Below are 20,570 nucleotides of genomic sequence, written 5' to 3' on the forward strand. Positions count from 1 at the left end.
GACGTCATTTCCACAGGTTGAGATCGTGTCGCTCGTGAGCGCGTCAACGTTAACAACAGTTGAGAGGCTCATCTTTATCTGTGATCTTGTCAACAGTAAGACTTCAGCGAAAGAAGCGAGGGGCATTGAGGCGTTCATTTTATGAAAGGGTCCTGCACTTTACAAGAAAGTTGTCATGCTGTGAAACTCAGGCACAAAAGGACTTTTGCAGAGCGACTTTTCATTTATCACCTGATATTTATTCAACAGTCAATTTGGAGCCAATTAAACCTCCGTAATGAGTCTTAATTCAGAGATGACAATGGAGGACAGAAGCAGCCGCACCGGCGGCAGAGAAAGGCTGGGACTTAGCTTCACTATTGACTACCTTCTGTTCAATAAAGGAGTCAAAGGTTCTAAAGAAGAAGCGACAGGAAGTCGTACAGCAGAGCAGACGGCGAACAACCTGCTAAATCATCAGAATCCTAAACCCGAAGAGGTGGGGATTCGCTCTGAGATACAGGAGAAGCGGCGGCAGAGGTCAGAGGCAGAGACTGAAGAAAGGAAAGTCAAAGAAGAGGAGGGGGATGAAGAGCAACAAGAGGAGGGGGAGGAGGAAGTGACCACCACCACATCTACCGGCAGCAGTCCGGAGAAGTCTGCGGACAAACCCAACCAGTCGTACATCGCACTCATCTCCAAGGCGATCCTGGCGTCAGAGCAGAAGAAACTGCTGCTATGTGACATCTACCAGTGGATCATGGACCACTACCCTTTCTTCAAGAGTAAGGTATGTTCACGTTGTGTTACTCTAATTACTGGCAAGACCACAATAGTTCAGGGGCAATTCAGAAAGTCAAACTGGGGCATAATGGGAGGCAAAAACCACGCCGCGGGAGACAAACATACTTTAGTTACACACGTACGACTGTTTAGAAAAGAATCACGCTGCTTTACTTTGTTAACTCGTCACAGCTATCAGTAAGATGATTACGAGACAGATAACAGGAGTTCGTGTTTTCCCAAAGTCTTCCACGTGTTTCATTCGGTTGCTGAAAAATAACCAGGCCGCCATTTTTCTCAAGCGAAGCGACCTACTTGGCACAGGTAATCCGTCTGAGTGGTTAGGCAATTAGGTGCTCGCGGGGACACTAGATGATCTTCTTGTTGGCGAATTCACAAATAAAGTAATCCTGTTGCTAGGTTGCGAACCGCCTCTGCCTATACCAGGTGCAACAACAGATTGGATGTAGCTCGGTGGATTATAGTTGATCACTGGTTTGACGTGCTAAAAAGGTAACCGAGAAGGTTGCTGCGATCATATACGTTCTTGACACGCTATCTCGCATCCTGCCAACAACAGGACAAGGTGACATCCTGACGAGGATCAGCGATACTTAACCGCCACCTTTGTTAATTTTCAATTGGGGACACACATTATTTAACTCTTACTTACGGTTTCAGCTTTTATTTTTGGCCTAATCTTTTTCTTTTACTTGTTCCAACAGGATAAAAACTGGAGGAACAGTGTGCGCCACAACTTGTCCCTGAATGATTGCTTCATCAAAGCAGGCCGCAGTGACAACGGTAAAGGCCACTTCTGGGCGATTCACCCAACCAACTACCAGGACTTTTCTAACGGGGACTACCAGTGTCGGAGGGCACGGCGGAGAGTACGCAGGGTGGCAGGACAGCTCCCCTTTTCCTCCCTGAGCTCCCCCTACCACCCTGGCCTCGCCCGGCCCCACAGAATGACCTACTGGTGCTGCCCTCAAGCCCAAACACTCCCTCTGTCCTGCTTGGCTCCCAGACTCTACTGGCCCTGGTCCAGCATGCAGCCACAAGTGAGGTTCCACCCGGCCCTTCATGCCTCTGTACCCTGAGAGTGAACAGTTTAACCCTGAATTATTGTTGGGTAAAAGAGAAATTTTAGAGTCTTATTTGCTAATGAATACATGATGTTGGAATTGAAGTGGACAATGTTACATTATTTTCAGCAAACTAACATGATTTTAGGGTGTTCAATGACTTGTTTCGAACTTCTTTCATTTGTATTCTGAATGTTTTTAGAATAACAAAAACCCACATTGTTTTGTTATAATCTCATTAAATCTTATTTAATTCAACACCTTGTGATGTTTTGACTCAGCTGCCTCAGTTGTGATTTGTGTGTGTGTGTGTGTGTGTGTGTGTGTGTGTGTGTGTGTGTGTGTGTGTGTGTGTGTGTGTGTGTGTGTGCGGGTAGCACTAAAAGTGAGCCCATTGCTAAAATACCTCCCGGTGTTAGATGCTAATTAGTCAAAGCTGTCGGGATGCAAAATCTTCTGCCTTAAGAGACTAAAATCGGGCTTTCCAAAGCCGACTCCCAAGGATATGAGGCCAGATAATCTCAGCAATCCCCAATAGTTTCTAGAAATAGGAAGCTTATCACACAGTGTAATCCATAACCGCTGCTGCAGAAAGAGGGGGACAACGGGAGGTCAGGGATGAAGGAAGCAGAGGAAAGGGAAGGAGGCAGGGAGAGAGAGAGGGAGGGGACGCTGATTTATTGGAGAAGGCCTTTTTAGGGACTCTCTATGTGTTTAGATGAAGAACCAGTCAGGGCCGAAACATACAGCTATACTGAAATAATGAAACATATACAAAGTCACTTTCAAAATATATATAACAAAAGCCACATATCATTAATAAGGGACACCTGATAAATAATGACAGGAATTGTCTCTAAAGCAGGAACAGTTCAGTGATAAGATGACTCCAAAATACCAAAATACTGCCATAATAAGAAAGTCAATTTTTTACCTGTCTGGCTCTCACATCAATAGTGAAATTCCTCTCTGACTTGCAAAGGTTGGCATTTACATCCACACTGCTCCAGCCTAAGAGGATTAGGTCATACATTGACTTTTCTGAAGTTTGTTTGTCTCGGCGCATGTGGGCTTCCTATTTGCAAATTATTGAATATTTGAATAAGGCAATATTTGACATGAAATTAGACTCTAGACCGACAAACAATATGTCAGAAGGATGAAGCTTGAGAGAGAGAGAGAGAGAGAGAGAAGGAGTTATTCACAACAGATATTTTCTGGCGATGCTCATTAGAACAATGACAAATCCATCTAATTAATTTTTGTCCACCAAATCTTCCTCTTCAATGTCGGCAGCTAATTGGAGACCTAATTTGCTTAATTCCCATGAATTGCTCTCTGCATCAAATCCTCTTCAATTCACCAGCTTTAAGGCTTTAATTTGGTTGCATATGTTTGCTGTACACACACACACACACACACACACACACACACACACACACACACACACACACACACACACACACACACGGGCATACAAATGCCCATGTGCAAGAGTTTACAATTCACACACACATACAACTCCTAAAACTCTTGCAGCTACACGCACACACAATCGTCCAAATAATACAATCAGTGTGAAGCTTGTTAAATGATGGGGTATTTGTATTTTTTTGGGTTCATATTTTAAATAATGTATCAGCAACCTTAATAAATGTACCTTAAAGAGCTATTTTGGTCATGTATTTCCTGCTAAAACACTTCAAATAGAATCACTGATGTGCAACACACTCACACACAATTGTAATTAACTACCTTTCTATAGGAGAAAGAGATTGAGGTCATGAAGTGTGTGTGTGTGTGTGTGTGTGTGTGTGTGTGTGTGTGTGTGTGTGTGTGTGTGTGTGTGTCTCTGTGTGTTCATATGTGCATGTCATTTTGTTAATCTAATGGGATGGGCGGAGGGGTGCAGGGGGCCGTAGATTAAGGCACAAAGATTTGTTCCTGATTAGCGGAGAGTGAGGTAAGAAGATCAGTCCTGCTGAGATGGCGATGAAACATTCTGGCTGTGTTTTAATACAACACATTTACAGCAGCATTCCAAAGCTGATTCCCTTTAGCTTACATGTATCTCATTGATTTGACTGTGAACTCAACATACAACAGTTCACTCAGGATGAAGCCTGAACCTGCAGATAGATCAAAGTGATGAACAAGAAAAGGGAACATGTTGGTTTTCAGCTTGTAGCTCATTTTTGTGTAAATATATTTCATTAGCAGCACTGTAGATGATGTATCTTTTGTCTTCATGATTATTATATTAAATGTATTAGCCGTTTAGTCAGTGACTCTGGTTGGTTACACTTACACAAATTACAAATAAATAACTTAAGATAATTGTATAGCAGTAACTCCTGAATTATTCAAGAAATTCATTTAAAAATTAATGATGAGGAACATTTAATGGTCATAATTCCACATCTGGGGTAGGGTCCAAATATTAAAATACTTTGTTCGCATGTCTCCAAGCTCACTTTTAACAATTAATTAGGTATTTGGTTGATATCTAGACCTGACTCCAGTCCAATGAAGAGTTAGCGCTGCAGAGCTCTATAGCACACCTAATGTTAATCATCATCTTTGATTAATAATGTCTTAGTTGCAACTATTTTGTTTAATTCAGAAGTAGTAACCAATCAGGTGTTCAGTATTGTTGACCAGCACTAATTTATATCCATATTATTCTTTCATTTTGATTTAGTTTGACTTTGAGATTTGAGATTGCTGCAGTTTATTTTAGGTAAATTGTAAAAAGAGTATTTAAAAAACATTATGGCCGTTCTGTATTCTGTAAACTATTATTAATATTATTAGGCTTGATAATAAAAAGCAAACATGTAAACCCAGGGCATTTATGTCCAATAATTAAAAAGACTGTTACAGAAATATATGAAGTAGACGGTATAAAGTAATTAATGGACAACCACGTTTAAAAAAATACAATACTTGCCATTTGTCAGACTTGATTCACCTAATTTGCCTTTTCCCCCCAGAAACAGGCTACGTTTCATCGTGGTGCAACTGTAACTGGATGTGTGAATAACTCTCAATAGGGCCAAAGCCTGGAGGAGTCCAAATTGCAAGTCTATTATAAAGCATGATTGCATAGAAGCAAGTAGTATTTAAGGCTTAGGAAGCGCCATAGTTGAATCAAAACCAGCTGCTATTTTCTGGTTGTGTCCCACCATGAACAATAGCCTGGTGTTACCTCGGCTTCAAAGGCTCCATAATAGTCAATCGATCAGAATGCGAGGCGCTATTCTGCAGATTACTGTTAACAATAATTTGCCTCCTAGTGCACCGTTGCCATCTTTGAAGCAATGTTTTATTGCCCTTTTTTTCCATCTGCATCTGTCATCCCCGAGGTCCACTGTTTGATCTCTCCCCACCAGTGTCTGCCTCCCCGGGGTCGCGTTGACCTGTTGATTGGCAGCTGCGATCAGACATATGGTGGGACGAGGCATCGACCGGAGCTCCCCGAAGACAAAAGCAGACTAGTGGGTTTTTTTCCCCCTCTTTCACCGCGCCGAGGAGCCGAGCAGCAGCACCGAGGAAGCGGCCAGATCAGGCCACTAGATGACGCAAGGTGCAAGCGAATATCTCCAGCACTTTTTCGACCATTTAATGTAAGTGGACGTGGCAAAGTTTTTTTCTTCTTTTTTTCTTCAACCAGTTAGTCGTGTTTAAAATATGATACGAAGGATGCGGTGGCGTGCTAATTAAGCACAACATTATTTATAATTTGTGCACTTTTGTCTAGATTTGAAATATCAGTATTCCCTCTAATGTTAACACGAATAATTTCCAAAAAGATATTACTTCTTCCCTTTGTGGTGACACGTTGACCCCTATAATAGAGCGGAATGGCAGGGTGGTGCAGCCATCTTAGCAGATAACATGTGGCCTCTAGAGCAGGCCAAGTGATGAATTTGGAGTTTGGCAAACCAGGGTTCATGCCAGGCTTCTTTAGATTTCGCCCAGCTGTGTGTCAGTTCACTGGAAACCAATTGGGGGCAGCCAAAAAAAACTAAAAAACAACAACAAAAAACATATGATGCTCAACCTGATATGTGTGCATACGTGTGTTTCCGTGTGCAAGATTTCAGCATACAGAATGCAACCCCCCCCCCCCCCCCCCCCCCCCCCCCCCACACACACCCCACACACACACACATTTCTCCTCCTCTGAAGTGAGCGGAGTGTTGCCATGGCGATGCATCTCAGGCCAGGGTCCTGCAGTGGTCCTCACTGACCCTGGTTGGTGACCTCTGACATTTAGGCCATGGCCAGGGTCAGAAGGTCAGCGATGGCCGGAGGGCAACAAGAGCACTTCCATGATTGGCACTCTGACATGCTCGCTGCCCCTTTCATCTGCATCGCTCACCTCCCTCCCACAGTTTGCATCTCTCATTTGCATTTTGTTACAGAGCCGAAGAAGACCATCAGCTGCAGGAGGTTGATCCCACTGTTTTACATTTTAGCAGGTAGCCCGCTGTACGCTCACGGCAATGCAAAGGCTCAATATCGTATGATTTGCATTCAATGCCACTACACGTTTTGGGTTTGCACACTTCAGATTTTAATGTAAATTGTGATAATAAAATGCAATCTCCAGCAGGCTAACATCCTGTATCATGATGGTTATGATTGCAGTAATGATTATCAGTATTCCCATGGCCCGCGCAATCCAGTGTATGTGAGGATATCTATAGTTCCTCATGTGATATAGTGTGTGTGTGTGTGTGTGTGTGTGTGTGTGTGTGTGTGTGTGTGTGTGTGTGCGCACGCGTGTGTGCATGTTTGTTCATTTCCAGGGGGGAGGGCAATGCACCACACCGGGGTTCTTCTCGTGGGGAATAATTACAGAATCGTGGGTACTAAAAGTCATGTGACCCTAGCCTTCTGCATCCAAATAATTTATCCCCCCGGCTGATAGCTCGTCAATATCAATTTATTAATTTAACAGTTCTGGACTGATAAAAGGTAGTGCGCACAGATAGCTTGCTGAAACGAGGAATAAGGATGAATTTTACAGTCCAATGGTGTGAAGGGAAGGAAAGAGGGAGGGACTGGAGGACAAAGCGAGGGGAGAAACGGTACGGGGGTGATCAATGGCAACACAGAGGAGAGAGATGCATATTCGCAGTGGAAAAATGTGCCGCCATCGCTCATATTCCAAAGCTATTGAATGAAAGTTATGAAAATTAATACACTTATTATCACCATATTAAAAATTAAGATTGAAGACAGCACGCTCATTGTATTGATATTCAAATGTCTCCAATATATTGATCAGCACAACCCAGTTTTCCGCAAACCTCTTCGGGTGAGCCTGTGCGACAAGCCAGGAGGGAAAAACATGTTTTGCAAGAAAAGCTTCTGACGATTTTAATGAGTAACACAGAGAAACCCTTTTTGTCTCGGTATCTCAGAGGTGTTATACGAGATGATCACTTCCTGGAAGATGCACCTTCCAAAACACATAAATGCAACCTCTTACATGTGACCCTCTCTTGACCTCCCGGCACTTCCTTTGCATCCTGATTTCTTAAAAAGGGTAATGAATACACATCTGGCATAAAGCACAACACATATATCATCCAGTGTCCACCACAAAACAGTCAACCTGGAACCTAACCTATTCCCATAGCCATTACATAATATCCCTGAAGGAGGCTAAAAGGTATTTTAACAAGACCCGCTGCTCTATGACCTTTGACCTCTTCTTAGTTGACCCCGAGCTCCTGACCCCTCTTACACTCGCCAGTGACCGTGGTGGACACACGGATCCTGTACACATCCTGGTGCGAGAAGACAAAGAGGGTGGAGATTCATTCACAAATGAATGCATGCCGAGGATTCAGCATTTTTTTTCAGGGGCCGACAGATTTGCTCAATTTGTTGATCTACGTGTAATTTTTTGGTCTCGTTTCCGTCCAGGAGCGCCAGGAAAAAGAAACAACCACTCAATCCGATCACATCTTGTCCTGTATGTCGGCGCATTATATAATCCTTTCTTCTCTGCGGGCTCCGAGGCTCTCCACTCGCGGACAATCACTGTAGTGGATTCTCCTCGGGTCTTTGGAGAGCTGCGGGGTAGCGAGTGTCAATAGAAGTGGAGTGTGTGAGTGTGAGAGATGATAGACTAAGGTTAAGAGGTGTCAACACAGAAAGAGAGAGGGCTCAAGGACTCTTCACCGGAGCCAGCCTGACACTCCGACACTCTCCTCAACCTCATCCTCTGATTAACCTCTCTAAAGACGCCATTGAGACGCGGCTGCTTCACACGGAAACACACACACACACACACACACACATGCTGCTGATTCGTCTATACAGACTTTTACGAATCCCCATTCTCTTCCCTCAAAGTCACACACTTCTGTCTGAGGCTACACTTCATCTGTGTGTAAGACACACATCAACTCTGAGGTGTGGAAACCTGATGATGTGTTGTTCACAGGCACAGAAACTCTCTGAAAGGTTCTGGCAGTCAGGAATGGATTTGTTACACCTCTGATGTGCTGTATATGTTCAGCCAAGTGTAAGATACAACAGTGCCATCCCACAGGGCTTTGCACCTGTCAGGTGGTGTAGTGCAACATACAAACGGCAGAACACACACCGGCATACATTGTCACTCTCATGCACACAATACAGCTTCTGTCTGTGTTACCATCAATGTATACATTGTTCAAAAGTTCTAGTTTTGTCCTTCTTTAGAGCTACACACATCTTTGGGATTGACTCTACTGGGATTTACATCAAGTGCATGCTAGCCAGTCGTTCTTTGTCATTTCACAGTTTCATAGTTAATACCTTGTGAAACATAAGAGCGACACATGTGCGCCACTGGTTAAAAAAAAAAAGGTACTTTCTTATTGGTTCCATGTCACTGGTGTACATTTCGGTTTACGACGTTTTTCTGCAGGGAATTAGATGAGATTATTGTTAAATCCAGTGAACTATTGTTGAGTTTTGTTGGCTTTGATTTGACTTGGTTTGACTCTGTAAGGTGTGTTTGGCTGGTTTAGGGGGGCTTATGAGGGTCTTGCTTACCTCTGGTATCTAGCCATGTGAGATGGCTTTGGCTTTATTTGTTTAGGTTTTTAAAATGTCTGCCTCTGAGATTTCTGAAGCCACCCTAATACAATGAAGCTGAATGGAATTTAGTTTGTGGTGCTCACAACAATGGAGAATTACAATTTTTTAAAATTAAGAGCAACGTGTCTTTTATCTAAAGTGACTTACATTTGGGGAGACGGTTGGTGTTCAGTGTCTTGCTCAAGGATTGTTTGACATTTGCCAAGTAGGAGCTGGGAACCGAACCACCAAACCTGTAAGAAATGCTTGATAATTAGGGAAGTTTCTAACAAATAATTTCTCTGACGTTTAAACGGAAGTCTATACCTAAACTAGTCAACTAGTCTAAAAGTAAGAAAACAATTATTCTCCACAAATATGAGCACAATTTAAGCTTGTCTGTAAAATTATTGAGTAGATTATAAGACATTTGAAATTGTTCATCACATTTTTCCTGTTGTCCGGTTAGGAACGCGCCTCATGAACCCAGTGTGTGTTGGTTTTGATGAAACGCCATCGGGGGCTGTGGTCTAAGAATAGTCATGGCTTGGTATTGATAATACCATTAGTATCTTGGCATGCAAGTTTGATTCGTTGAGCTATATGGCATTAGACCGCTTCGTTTATTCATAGCACGCTAGGTCACTAGCTTTGGTCTGTATCTGGAGCTGGTTTCAGTGGGCTGCTTGCCAATCCAGTTGATCAGGAGAGAACCAGACTGACTGCTGAACCCGGCCGCTCTTTCGGAATCAGGAGGTCGTGGCAGGCGGGGGCCGGGAGAACGTGACGAGGTCGAAGTGAGTCAGGAGCCGCTGATGAGTTCATATCAGAGCGGAAAGCTGATTCACTCCACAGCAACAGCTGAGACAGCATAAGTCCAAAGATAAGATAATAATACGTTTAACCGACTCACATTTCTGGTGCTGACTAGCGAGGGTAGCAACGTTTAATCGACTTATCAATCGATCAATTGAGTAGTTGCGCACATTCCTAAAGATAATTCTTCCCTTTGCATGGAAGGCCCTTAGCAACAGAAGCTGAAACCAACAGGCTTCCCGGAGTTGAACCCGGACTGCCTGGCTGAAAACCAGGGATCTTTAGGGGACCATATGGGAACGTTCTAAGAACATTATCTCTCTTAATTCCAACTAGAACATGCTATCTGCCGTTTTAGAACAACTATTCCTTTGATAGAAAGTAGTTCCCAAAGTAAGTGGATATCTTAAACTTGAGCAAATAAATTCATTACCAGTATAGTTTAGTGAAAAATTGTGTGTACCCTGTAAAGCAAAAGAATACCCGCAGACTTTCTATGTGGGGATAACATAGCTCGAGAGTTGCTCTTACCGACCTTTTCGTGGACTATGGTGGATGTGTGCTCCATGTACAGTTTGATGCAGTTAAATGATTGGAAGGACTTATTACAGTCCTGCTACCAGTTAGAGATATTTTTCTTATTTTTTTTGGTCAAAGTGTTTGATTTATTGATTACTATCTGGATGTAAAGATAATTTCTAAAATAGCCTACCCTAGCTTTAACCTCACTTGCCAAACTGCAACTTTGTAATGTCTCCATGCATGGCATGGTGGGATAATATTGTCCATTGACAGCATACTGAAACACAACCCTATTTAGTATGCATACAGTGTAGTTTGAGTTTAAAGGACTTCCTCTCGTCACTCATCTAGTATGAACATACCACATACTCAAAACCTGCGTAGAATTAGTGTGCCGTATTGATTTTGGTCGCAGAAGCGCTCTAGCTGTAATAACTCTTCTATTTGGCATTTGATTTCCTTGCGTCACTCCTGTGGTTCTACACACTGTTTATGTGTGTGCCACAATTACTAAGGTCATTTTATTTGGTGCAGCTGGGTTCTTCCGTGTCTGACATTAGGCCAAGCAGCCGAAGAGCTCCTTTGTGACACGGCCCCCCTCTCCATCATGCTTTAGCATAAAGCAAATGGCAGTTCTCAAGTGAGCAGACAAAACTGTACAGAAATAGAGATGTAATACACACACTGTGTGGGCTATGGATTGCAGCATGTGAGAACAGTGCATGAGTCAATACCTAAATGAAGAAAGATGCTGATGTGAACCTAGATATATGAGTCATATCTGTAAGAGTTGACATGCAGGCAGGCAGCTTCATGAATCTTAATAATCAAGAGATGAGAAGCAAGTAGGTTGACTGGCATTACCAAGATATGTCAGCGTAATGACATGTGAGCATTTAAAACAAACAGTCACGTTGACAGCAATGGCTATAAGACCCTGACCAACTGGTGCCAAACCAGCGCCTCTTCCTCCCATCCCCTCCCCTTTCCTCCTCAAAACCTGTGAGGTAGAAAATAGGGAGATATGGCGAGGTGGGGATGGAGGGAGATAAGCTGAGGTGGAGATAGAGACAGGTGAAAGAGGTGAGGGTCGTAGCACATGCTCCTCTCGGCCTTCTCTCGCCAATGTTGTTTTATTAGCCCTGTCAGATTGTAATTTGCCCAACGGTAAACATACAGAACGGGCTTAATTAAGAATTTTTGAACGGGGATACGGTCAAGTCCGGAAACATTAGAGAGATGCAACCGGGTGTCGTAAAGATTGATTGAGACGGAGGATGGAAGGACGTGGTTAGAAACAGAGGGTGGAGGGAGGGAGAGAGGGAGGGGCGGGAGTGGTGTGTATGTTACAGCGGAGGGGTATTCTTGTGTTGCTCAGGGCAGTAGGGCGAGATACGTTTGGAAAGATAGGGACAAACGATTTTTAATGCATTAACAACCCGGCTGTGCGAGGCAATAACAAGGACAAGATCAGCGTTAAAATGTTTGACATCCTGCCTCGAGATCAATGCATCCCCGGACAGGGCACACAGACGCGGGCCGCATATTCACCTCAACTACCGGCACAGATAACACACACACACGTATACACGCACACATACACCAACCTTAACAGGGCACGGAGCACGTGGGTGGGTGCATGAGTTAACAGCCTTCAAACCTCAGGGCGATGTGTGGAGAGCAAAAAACAATACCTATATCCATAACAATATCCGCAGGTAAAAGCATCTTTAAATCAAAACAGAGAGGGAGCATCTGGAGTAGATTGTTGAGAGCTGTGCGCACTATGTAAAAGCCCAGCAAACTAAAAGAGTAATGAGCTCATCCATATCTCCCTGTGGACCTTAAGTTTGCATTCAATACATTATTTACAGCTGAATTTTTTACTGAGGTATAGGTTTCTCTCAGGGGTGTTTACAGAGCAGTGCTCTAACTGCTTTCCATTGCCTGCAGTTGAGTCGAGCCACCTTCAAAATGGATACTTCCAGCTTGTTTTCCCATGTTTACAAGCCTGTACGTTAACATGAACACGAAGCTTGGATTATTGAATGGTGCTCTTGGACGTACACATGATTTTAAGAGGCAGGAATATAATCTTCACGCCTTGTTTGTCAGATTTAAATAAAAAAGTACACAAGCCTATAACTGGCATTCTCAAAGTCACCTGCCTCATATTACAGTATGATTCTGCTCTCTAATGACAGGTAGCTGAGGAAAAACTTGTACTTTCTCTTACTTTTCTGTTTTGACTCCTGTTCCTCTAAAAAACTGTTCTCAAAGTGTTACTGGGATATTAAAAACGTTTTAAACAAATAGATTTGAGAGTGATCATTTATGGACAGAAAAGGTATGTGGAATAGTGAGGAATTATAAAAAAAGATATGATTCAGATAGCTGCCATTGCAACACTGATCTAAATGCACCAGCTGGTATTTTTAGGGTTTCTAGACTGCCAGTACACGCTGCACTGTAGATTGCACACTTGTTTTACCCTCTTCAGTGTCTACAGGTTAGGTTTATATTTGAAGTTAATGTTGGTGACTTTGAGTGTTAACTCAGGTTTCAGAAATGGCTCGCTTTTTAAAACTTGGTGTAAAGACGAGGCCAAAGAAATCAGATATTGGCAATAATTCAGGAACCGAAGAGAACACGATCTGCATAAATGTGTAGCTTGAGTGTAGATTTTAGGATAAATGTAACGTCAGCTGCAGGATTCAGGCTTAAACCATTCGTCTGTGTGCTGCTTTTAAAGCACGGTCTTCTAGATCTGAAGGATTTTTTTTTTTTTTATAATAAGCCCCCCTCCTCCTCTTCCAGCCAGAATGCACACCAGCTACTGTAGCCTGAGAAGTCCCTGCTCCCTTTGTCTTTGTAGTTCAGCAGCTCTCGTCCAAAACACTGTAACTTCTGGGAAACAGGGAGGTCTCAGCTCTCTGCTCAGAGAGCACAACAAGCAGAGACTCTTTCTCCATCTCTTTATGACGCTCTGTCTTTGTCTCTCCCTTTTCAAATAGACTATTTGTCATCTCTGAAATAGAGCATTTTAAAAATTCAACCTGGAGCCAACCCCCACCCTAACTCCCCTCTATTCTCACTCTCAATTCCCCAGACTCTGGCCAGCTACGATCAATAGCCTATTGATCAACTCTCTCCATTCCCATTACACACCAGTGCCAAAAGAGCCAACCATTTTCCCTGAAAAGCTGATCTGGAGCATGTTTGTAATGGTAAGGTTTCTCTAATTTCAGCGGGTTATTATTAAAAGCGTACAGCGTGTGAGTGCTTTGGTGCTCTGTGAGGTTGAGTGGTGAAAGCTGCTGAGAAAGGATCTCAGTAAATGCAGTTACCTTTAAATTGAAAGGTATTGCACTGAAGCAAAGCGGAGTATGGTTCTCCACTTAAGTAAAATAGGAAAGGTGAGAGCATTACCACATAAATAGAAAGTAATTCTTTTTCCAGTTGTTTCTACTTCATTTCTCTCCCCCGCCCTCTGTCTTTCTCTCTCTCTCTCTCCATAGACAATGCTACGGGCTGAATCAATACTGGATAGAAAAAAAAAGAAAGAAGAAGGCATATTTTTAGCCTGTTATAATATGAGCTGTATGAGGAAAACAGTGTTTGTGGGAAAGACAGAAATGCCAAGGTGCTGATAAGAGGTTGGTTGGGAGAGATACAAAAGAAGTGAAAGAGTGAGAATGATGGTGGTGTGCTGTGTAAGGGAGAGCTTAATGGAGATGGATCAAACGAAGGTGGAGATAAGATGGGGTAACTGTGAGAAAATGGCTGATGTCTTGACCAAGGGATGGAGCTCTGTGCAACGAGAATGCCTTAAAAAAACACGTGTTGATGACGTGTTTTATTGACGGTGTTAAATGTGCGACGTCAAGAACAAATTGATGTTATCTAAAACTCTCATTTTGATATTTTGTTCATCTACACATGTTGATCCGTCTGCTTTTCACATCTTCAAATGAGCCCATGAGCCAAAATCACAGGTATTGAACAACAACCCAGCGGTGCTATTAATACCTTGTTATGCAGCTTTGCCCCACCTCTGTGCATGTTTGTGCTCTCTGTGGATCGCTGTACACTCGGACTACACCGCAGCCCTCGCTTTCCCTCCCGCTGCCAATGGCTTTCTGATGGACTCCCTCTCCCTCTAACCTCTTTCCGGGCTCACCTCTGTGCCGCTGTCAGTCAACCCGCAACCCTCCTCCCATTGGCTAGAGATGCTCTGTTGATCAAATGGCGGGGCCGTCCAATTGGCCAGAGAGCTCAGGGGGGAAGGAAGGAATTGATTTATCTGTGGTATTAGGGGATCAATTAATCCCCATTGTGTGTGCCAGCACAGATAGTCCGATGTGTCTGATTTGGTATGGCTTGTTTCTGCTCGGCCAAGATAAGAGTCTCTCCCATCACTTCCCTCTATGAGCAACAAATCAAATCAAATCGAAAGGGATGACGGCACGCAGAGGGTTCCTCCCCAGGCTGTGGCTGGCTGATCACAATAAGGAAAGGCCATCAATATGACAAGTAGTCTGTGCAGAATAAATGCCGCTCATTTGAGGGCCGAGATGTCTGCCCTGTTGCCATGGCAATCCAGCATGAGGATACCAAACATCTTAAATAACTTGAATTGTCTCACGACCCCGTTTAGAGAATTGATCAATGAAGTTTAATTCAAATAACACACGGATACAGTGAGCTTCAACCGTTGAAGGAAAGGTTCACAATTTTGCTCTTAAGTGCATTGAAATAATTCTCTGTAAGTTTTGTACTAAAAACGACTCAAACTGCTGAAGCGTCACATTGCCTTTGACTGAACTTAAGGATGGTCCCTGACTTTGGTCCCTCATCACTTACATTGAACTTAAAGGAGTTTCTTCACATCCAATATGGACTTCCCTTGACGGAGTACAGTACTATGTAAATTAGGTATGATACAGTGTATGAAAGCGCTGCAAATATTTGTAATTGTAACGATTATTTATTTTCTTCCTTTGTCTTTTTATAGTATTTCTTGTTTGGAAAATCTGTTTTTTTCTTTTAGATATTAAAAAAATATTATGTCTGTTTGTAAATTATTGGCAAGCATATATACAGCTGTCTTTATTTAAGAGTTAGGTGGGTTTCTTTTCTAAGCCCTCAGGGTTTCTTTTTCATCCCACCTGTGCATTTTCCTTCGTAATTGTATATTTCTTCACTTTTGTTTTATTACATGCACAACTAAAGAAATAAAGAAACTATTAAAGTCACCAATAACTCTTCAATATACATGTGGGATTATTGTTTTAATAAAAACTTTTAAAAAGGTCAACCTACATCCTTCAATCGATATGTGATCCACAGAAAAACAATAGGTATCAATTTAGTCGTTCTTCAAGCAAAGATGGCCCCAAAATGAAGGTTTCTGCTTTTCTTTATCCGATATGATTGTAAATTGAGCATCGTTGCGGTTTCGGACTATTGTTCGGACAAAACAACACATCTGAAGATGTCCCCTTGAGCCTGTAATTTTCTGACATTTTACAGCCCACACTCTTAATCCATGAGTGGTATTCGAAGGATTAATCGACAATAGAAATCTTTTTTAATTGCATTCCTAAATCTATGATGCACGTAAAGAAATAGCACCAAACACTGAGAAACCAGGAGGAAGTCAAGTCAACATACTGTACTGCACATTTCCGAGTGGGAATGCAATCATAGCCAGGGGAGGAAGGGAGAAGGGTCAGTGGAGCGATAGTTGCCGATACTTGCTCCGAGATGACAGTGAAAAGAAAAGGTAAGAGAGACTAGGATAGAAGTGGGTGCTAATTCCTACTTTTCAGTTTAAATAAAGATTGGAGCTGGATAAAAGCCATTAAGGGAGAAATCAGACAGGGCATGCTATGTAGGACAAGAGCTGACTGCAGGGAGGTGAGTGGTGGGATCGATACTCAGTCGATGCGCTCAACACCCAGCTCTGCGCACACACACACACACACACACACACACACACACACACACACACACACACACACACACACACACACACACTCACACACACAGAGGGGCATGTGGTATTGCCGGGCATCTGCATGTTTGTGTGCACATGTGTGTGTGTGTGTGTGTGTGTGTGTGTGCAGCAGTGACTAATGGAGAAAGAGAGGGAGCCCGGAGAGAAAGAGTGCATGCAATATACAATTAACTGTCTTTTGAGTGAGGGAATATTAAATACAGGCTGCTTGTGCGGACTGTAATTTGTAGTGATAAAAGTATTAAAGTAAAGCACTTGGACAAAGATGGAAGGGTGGACAGCTGCAGAGATGGATTTATTTTCGGAGGCACGATACAGTTAACAAAGATAGATGTTTCAAAAGAGCGTCTTCAGCCCGAACTGGAGCCTCAGTGCGACTGCAATCACTCTGCATTCTGTCCTCCCCTCCTCTCCCCCTCTTCTCTCCCTCTTTCCCTTACCTTCTCCCTCCCTCCTCTCCCTCTCTCTCTCTCTCCCATGCCTCCCTTCCTCTCTCCCTCTCTGTAGAATTGATCGACTATGTCTCCTCAATCCATCTCTCCCTCTGTCGCTTAGCAACGTGTGCTCTATCGGGTGTGGAGGGTGGGAGTTTCACTAGGGGAGGGGTGGGAGGAAGAGGGGGAGGAGGGGGGCATGTATGGGTGGTGGTGGTGGTTGGGGGGGGGTTAAGCAAAAGCCAATTGTACTTGATTCCACATTTATTCTGACTGATACATGCTTCCCTTTTATAGTCTGACTGTGAGGTTTCACTACTCGGCTGATGAAAATAAAAAAAGATTTACAAGACAGCAAAACGATACTGGCAGAGAGATTTTTCACTATTTATATCATCTAAAAAAAACATGTGCTGCAGTTGTAGCACACCGAAAAATGTTTGATATCAGAGCCAGGATGACTAGCAGTAGGTCACCGGTTCTGTTCTGTGTATGTGAACGTTACAAATCCGACTGAGCGGTCCATCACTTTCCCTGAAGCTGTGTCACCGTTTCATACAGTGAGCCGTCTCTGTGAAAACACAAAAGCACACTGGTGCGAGCCTGCACTTTAAATGTATCTACGCCTCCTGTTTTCTGTTTCCACAACACGGAGCAAAAACAAGAAGAAAGAAAGAAAAAACTTCCAGGATATTTTGGCTCATACACAAAGTGTTCTTACTGTTTTGTTTTTTTTAAACAATCCACATCCACAGATTCCAATGATGTCACTTTAAAAAGCTGCAGAACTATAATAAACACTTTTTAAGAAAATACCTTATTAAAACTGTTATTTTGGTGCAAAATGAAGACAATAAAATGTGTGGAATATAATAAACCCCTGTGGCCATGAGCATCATTGTTGATTGCATGAATGTAATTTGCAACAAAAAGCTGTTTAAAGTGGTCTATGCACAATCCCTGCCTTAACATGCATATGGGAATACGAATAAGCATCGAGCAAGAAGCATTGTTCTGTTTTTAAGACCTTATCCTTTTGATCTACACTTAATGTCTGATCCCCTTTGAGGAAGATGTGTAGGCTATTCTTTAAGCCTAATAAATCCAGCGTTAGCAGTACTTAAGAGGGGAAAAAGCTGTGTGGTTTAAAACCAGGAGGGCAGGGGGAGAAGAACAATGAATAATGCTCTTAACTAGCTTGTGAGATAATACATGCACATTACAATCTATAATCATTCTAATCTACGATCTATGAAGCTGAATAAACGTATAGATATTAGGGCCTCGGATCAACGCTATCATATGCAGCCACATTTGAAAACTGATCTCTTTAATCCAGAATGTAAAACCAAGGAAATGTGTGTGTGTGTTGTGTGTGTGCAGAACCAAGAATCAACAATATAAACTTAAACGTATGGACTACGTGTACTGTGAGTTATTTTGATGTGTGATAGCTTTCACTTAAATGGATTCATACACACACATTCCTGCAGCGTCAGTTGAACACGAGACAACTGATGGATCGTAAACACAAGACAACACATTCAAAATGGGTCTAAAGCACTTTCAGTTCATTTGCATTTGGTCAGACAGAGTCAATTGACTTTTCCCACGATTAAAAAATGTACTCCATCTGTCTATCTATCATCATATTTACATACATACAATTTATATACATAATATAACAGGAATTCCTAAACATGTACATAAAGTGTATTTAAATATGAAATACAATTCTGCAACAACTAGCCTATCGTTGACAATAGGAAATGGCACACACACACACACACACACACACACACACACACACACACACACACACACACAAACACAGAGTATAGTATACTATGAAACATAAGATGTAACCCCCACACACAAACATACTAATATAATAAATAATATAATTGAAAGTCTTCTGAAACTTTCTCTCTGTTGGCATTAAAATGTGGATAAGGCACATGAGGTATATTTAATTTTTTCTAACTTTAATTTGGGGAATTTTTCCCCCCACAATTTTAAAATATTGTTTAAATGTATATAAAAAGCATTCATATTTCGGCTGTTTTAAGTGCTCCATTATAAAATTGATACATTTAATAATAATAGTGGTATTATATTTTAACTTTGGTATTTTATTTTTATTCCGCAAAGACTCAAATTGTAACAATATAAAAGCCTGATTATCAAGTCTTATCCTGTTAATATTTTGTGTGTGTTCTGTCAACACAATAAATATCCAACCGTCTCATTAGCACTCTGAGGCCTTGCCTAAAGTTGAGGTGTCCGAGAGAAACTGAAAAAACGAGTTAATCCGTATAACATTTAGTAATCCAGCCCAATCGGATCAATATTCTATTGAATGTGTTCGTGATTAGTAGCTCTATTGATTGCAGTGACATCATGTGAACACACCGGAGTGATGGTTATTTCGAAAACAACTTGTCAGAATGAAAATATATCTGAGAGTGTTTCAAATGACCTTTATGACAAATGCATTTTTTTTTTTCAAAATTGTTATTGTCTCAAATTGCATTTCTTTTCGATACATTACACGACACATACAGACGGGAACCTTTATTTGAACACATTTGTCCTTCGACAAATTGAACCGAGCAAAATAGATTTAGATCCAAGAGGAAATAAGCGCACACAATAAACTAACAAAATAAAAGCTGCAACATTTATAACCTCCATTTTTTCAGTTCCATATTTGTCTTTTAAACACACACGTGTTTCTTTTCTGGGATGTTTTCCCTCCTAAACTATCCTCTAAATATATCTCCACGTGATTTATATTACAACTATTTGAAAATATAAATATATCAAGAGAAATCTTACCGTGTCGATTATTGATTACAGTCTTCTGGAGGGCATGCCAGGCTTATTTGGCACCTGTTGTCCTAAATATTTTTAGAGTCGTCACGCACGCACACGAACAGGCCACTGCTGTATTAAATCCTGTTTCTACATAAATTGACTTCCATTTTGAGTGAAACCAAGAGCAGAGAGGAGATGTGTGCGCCCAATTCTTTCAGCCAATCGATCAGACTGCGGATGGATCGATATGGCACCAGAGCTATTGATCACCACAGTCCTCTATTGCTGGACGCTTTCAAATGCAAATGCAGCCTAAATAATAATCCGTGGCAACACACTAATTCCTTCACAAACTGCAGGAAAACGCTTTACAAAAAGTGGGTTTTTTTTCTTCCTTTCAACATTTAGGCCTTTTCAAATACAGCCCTGACTGTGAAACAAGCAGTTTTAGCAGTAGGCTGCCGTTTAAAGATTTAACAGGACAAACAGGTAACATTCGAAATGCAGGGTGACATTGATTTAGCCTGTAGCCTATATTGAAAGTTTGTAGAAAACATTTGAAGGCAAAGCCATAGGTTAAAAGAATTAACTCGGCAATATTTCGCCCAACAGAAACAGGAAAAAAACAACACCCTGCTGAGTTTTAGTGTTTAATGTGGTCAATATTTGCAATTTATATGAGAATAATGAGCGTATTTTTACACTTAATCCTGCATCTGTGTTAAGGTTATTCATGTAAATATCACACACACACACACACACACACACACACACACACACACACACACACACACACACACACACACACACACACACACACACACACACAGAGAGTTACTTAAAGTAGAGCCACATGCAAACAAGGCAGATGTTGAGTTTTTTCCCCAACAAGGCCACATTGTGTGTGTGTGTGTGTGTGTGTGTGTGTGTGTGTGTGTGTGTGTGTGTGTGTGTGGGGAGGAGAGCAGCAGCGCCCCGTCCCGCTGACTCTCTCAGAGGCCTGATCAATGCGACATTACTAAACACTGCTGC

At 42.1% G+C, this 20,570-nt stretch overlaps 1 protein-coding gene across 1 annotated transcript; it reads left to right on the forward strand.

The window, feature by feature from the left end:
• Positions 1-277: 277 nt before the first annotated feature.
• On the forward strand, positions 278-1,862 carry foxq2 (forkhead box Q2; the record flags this gene model as incomplete). The annotated part of the gene is made up of 2 exons (XM_079157846.1): positions 278-769; positions 1,488-1,862. 2 exons carry the CDS (start codon positions 278-280, stop codon positions 1,860-1,862), a joined length of 867 nt encoding a protein of 288 aa, XP_079013972.1.
• Between the last annotated feature and the right edge of the window lie 18,708 nt (positions 1,863-20,570).

This window comes from Pholis gunnellus (assembly GCF_910591455.1).
Source record: "Pholis gunnellus genome assembly, chromosome: 4".
Classification (NCBI taxonomy): Eukaryota; Metazoa; Chordata; class Actinopteri; order Perciformes; family Pholidae; genus Pholis; species Pholis gunnellus.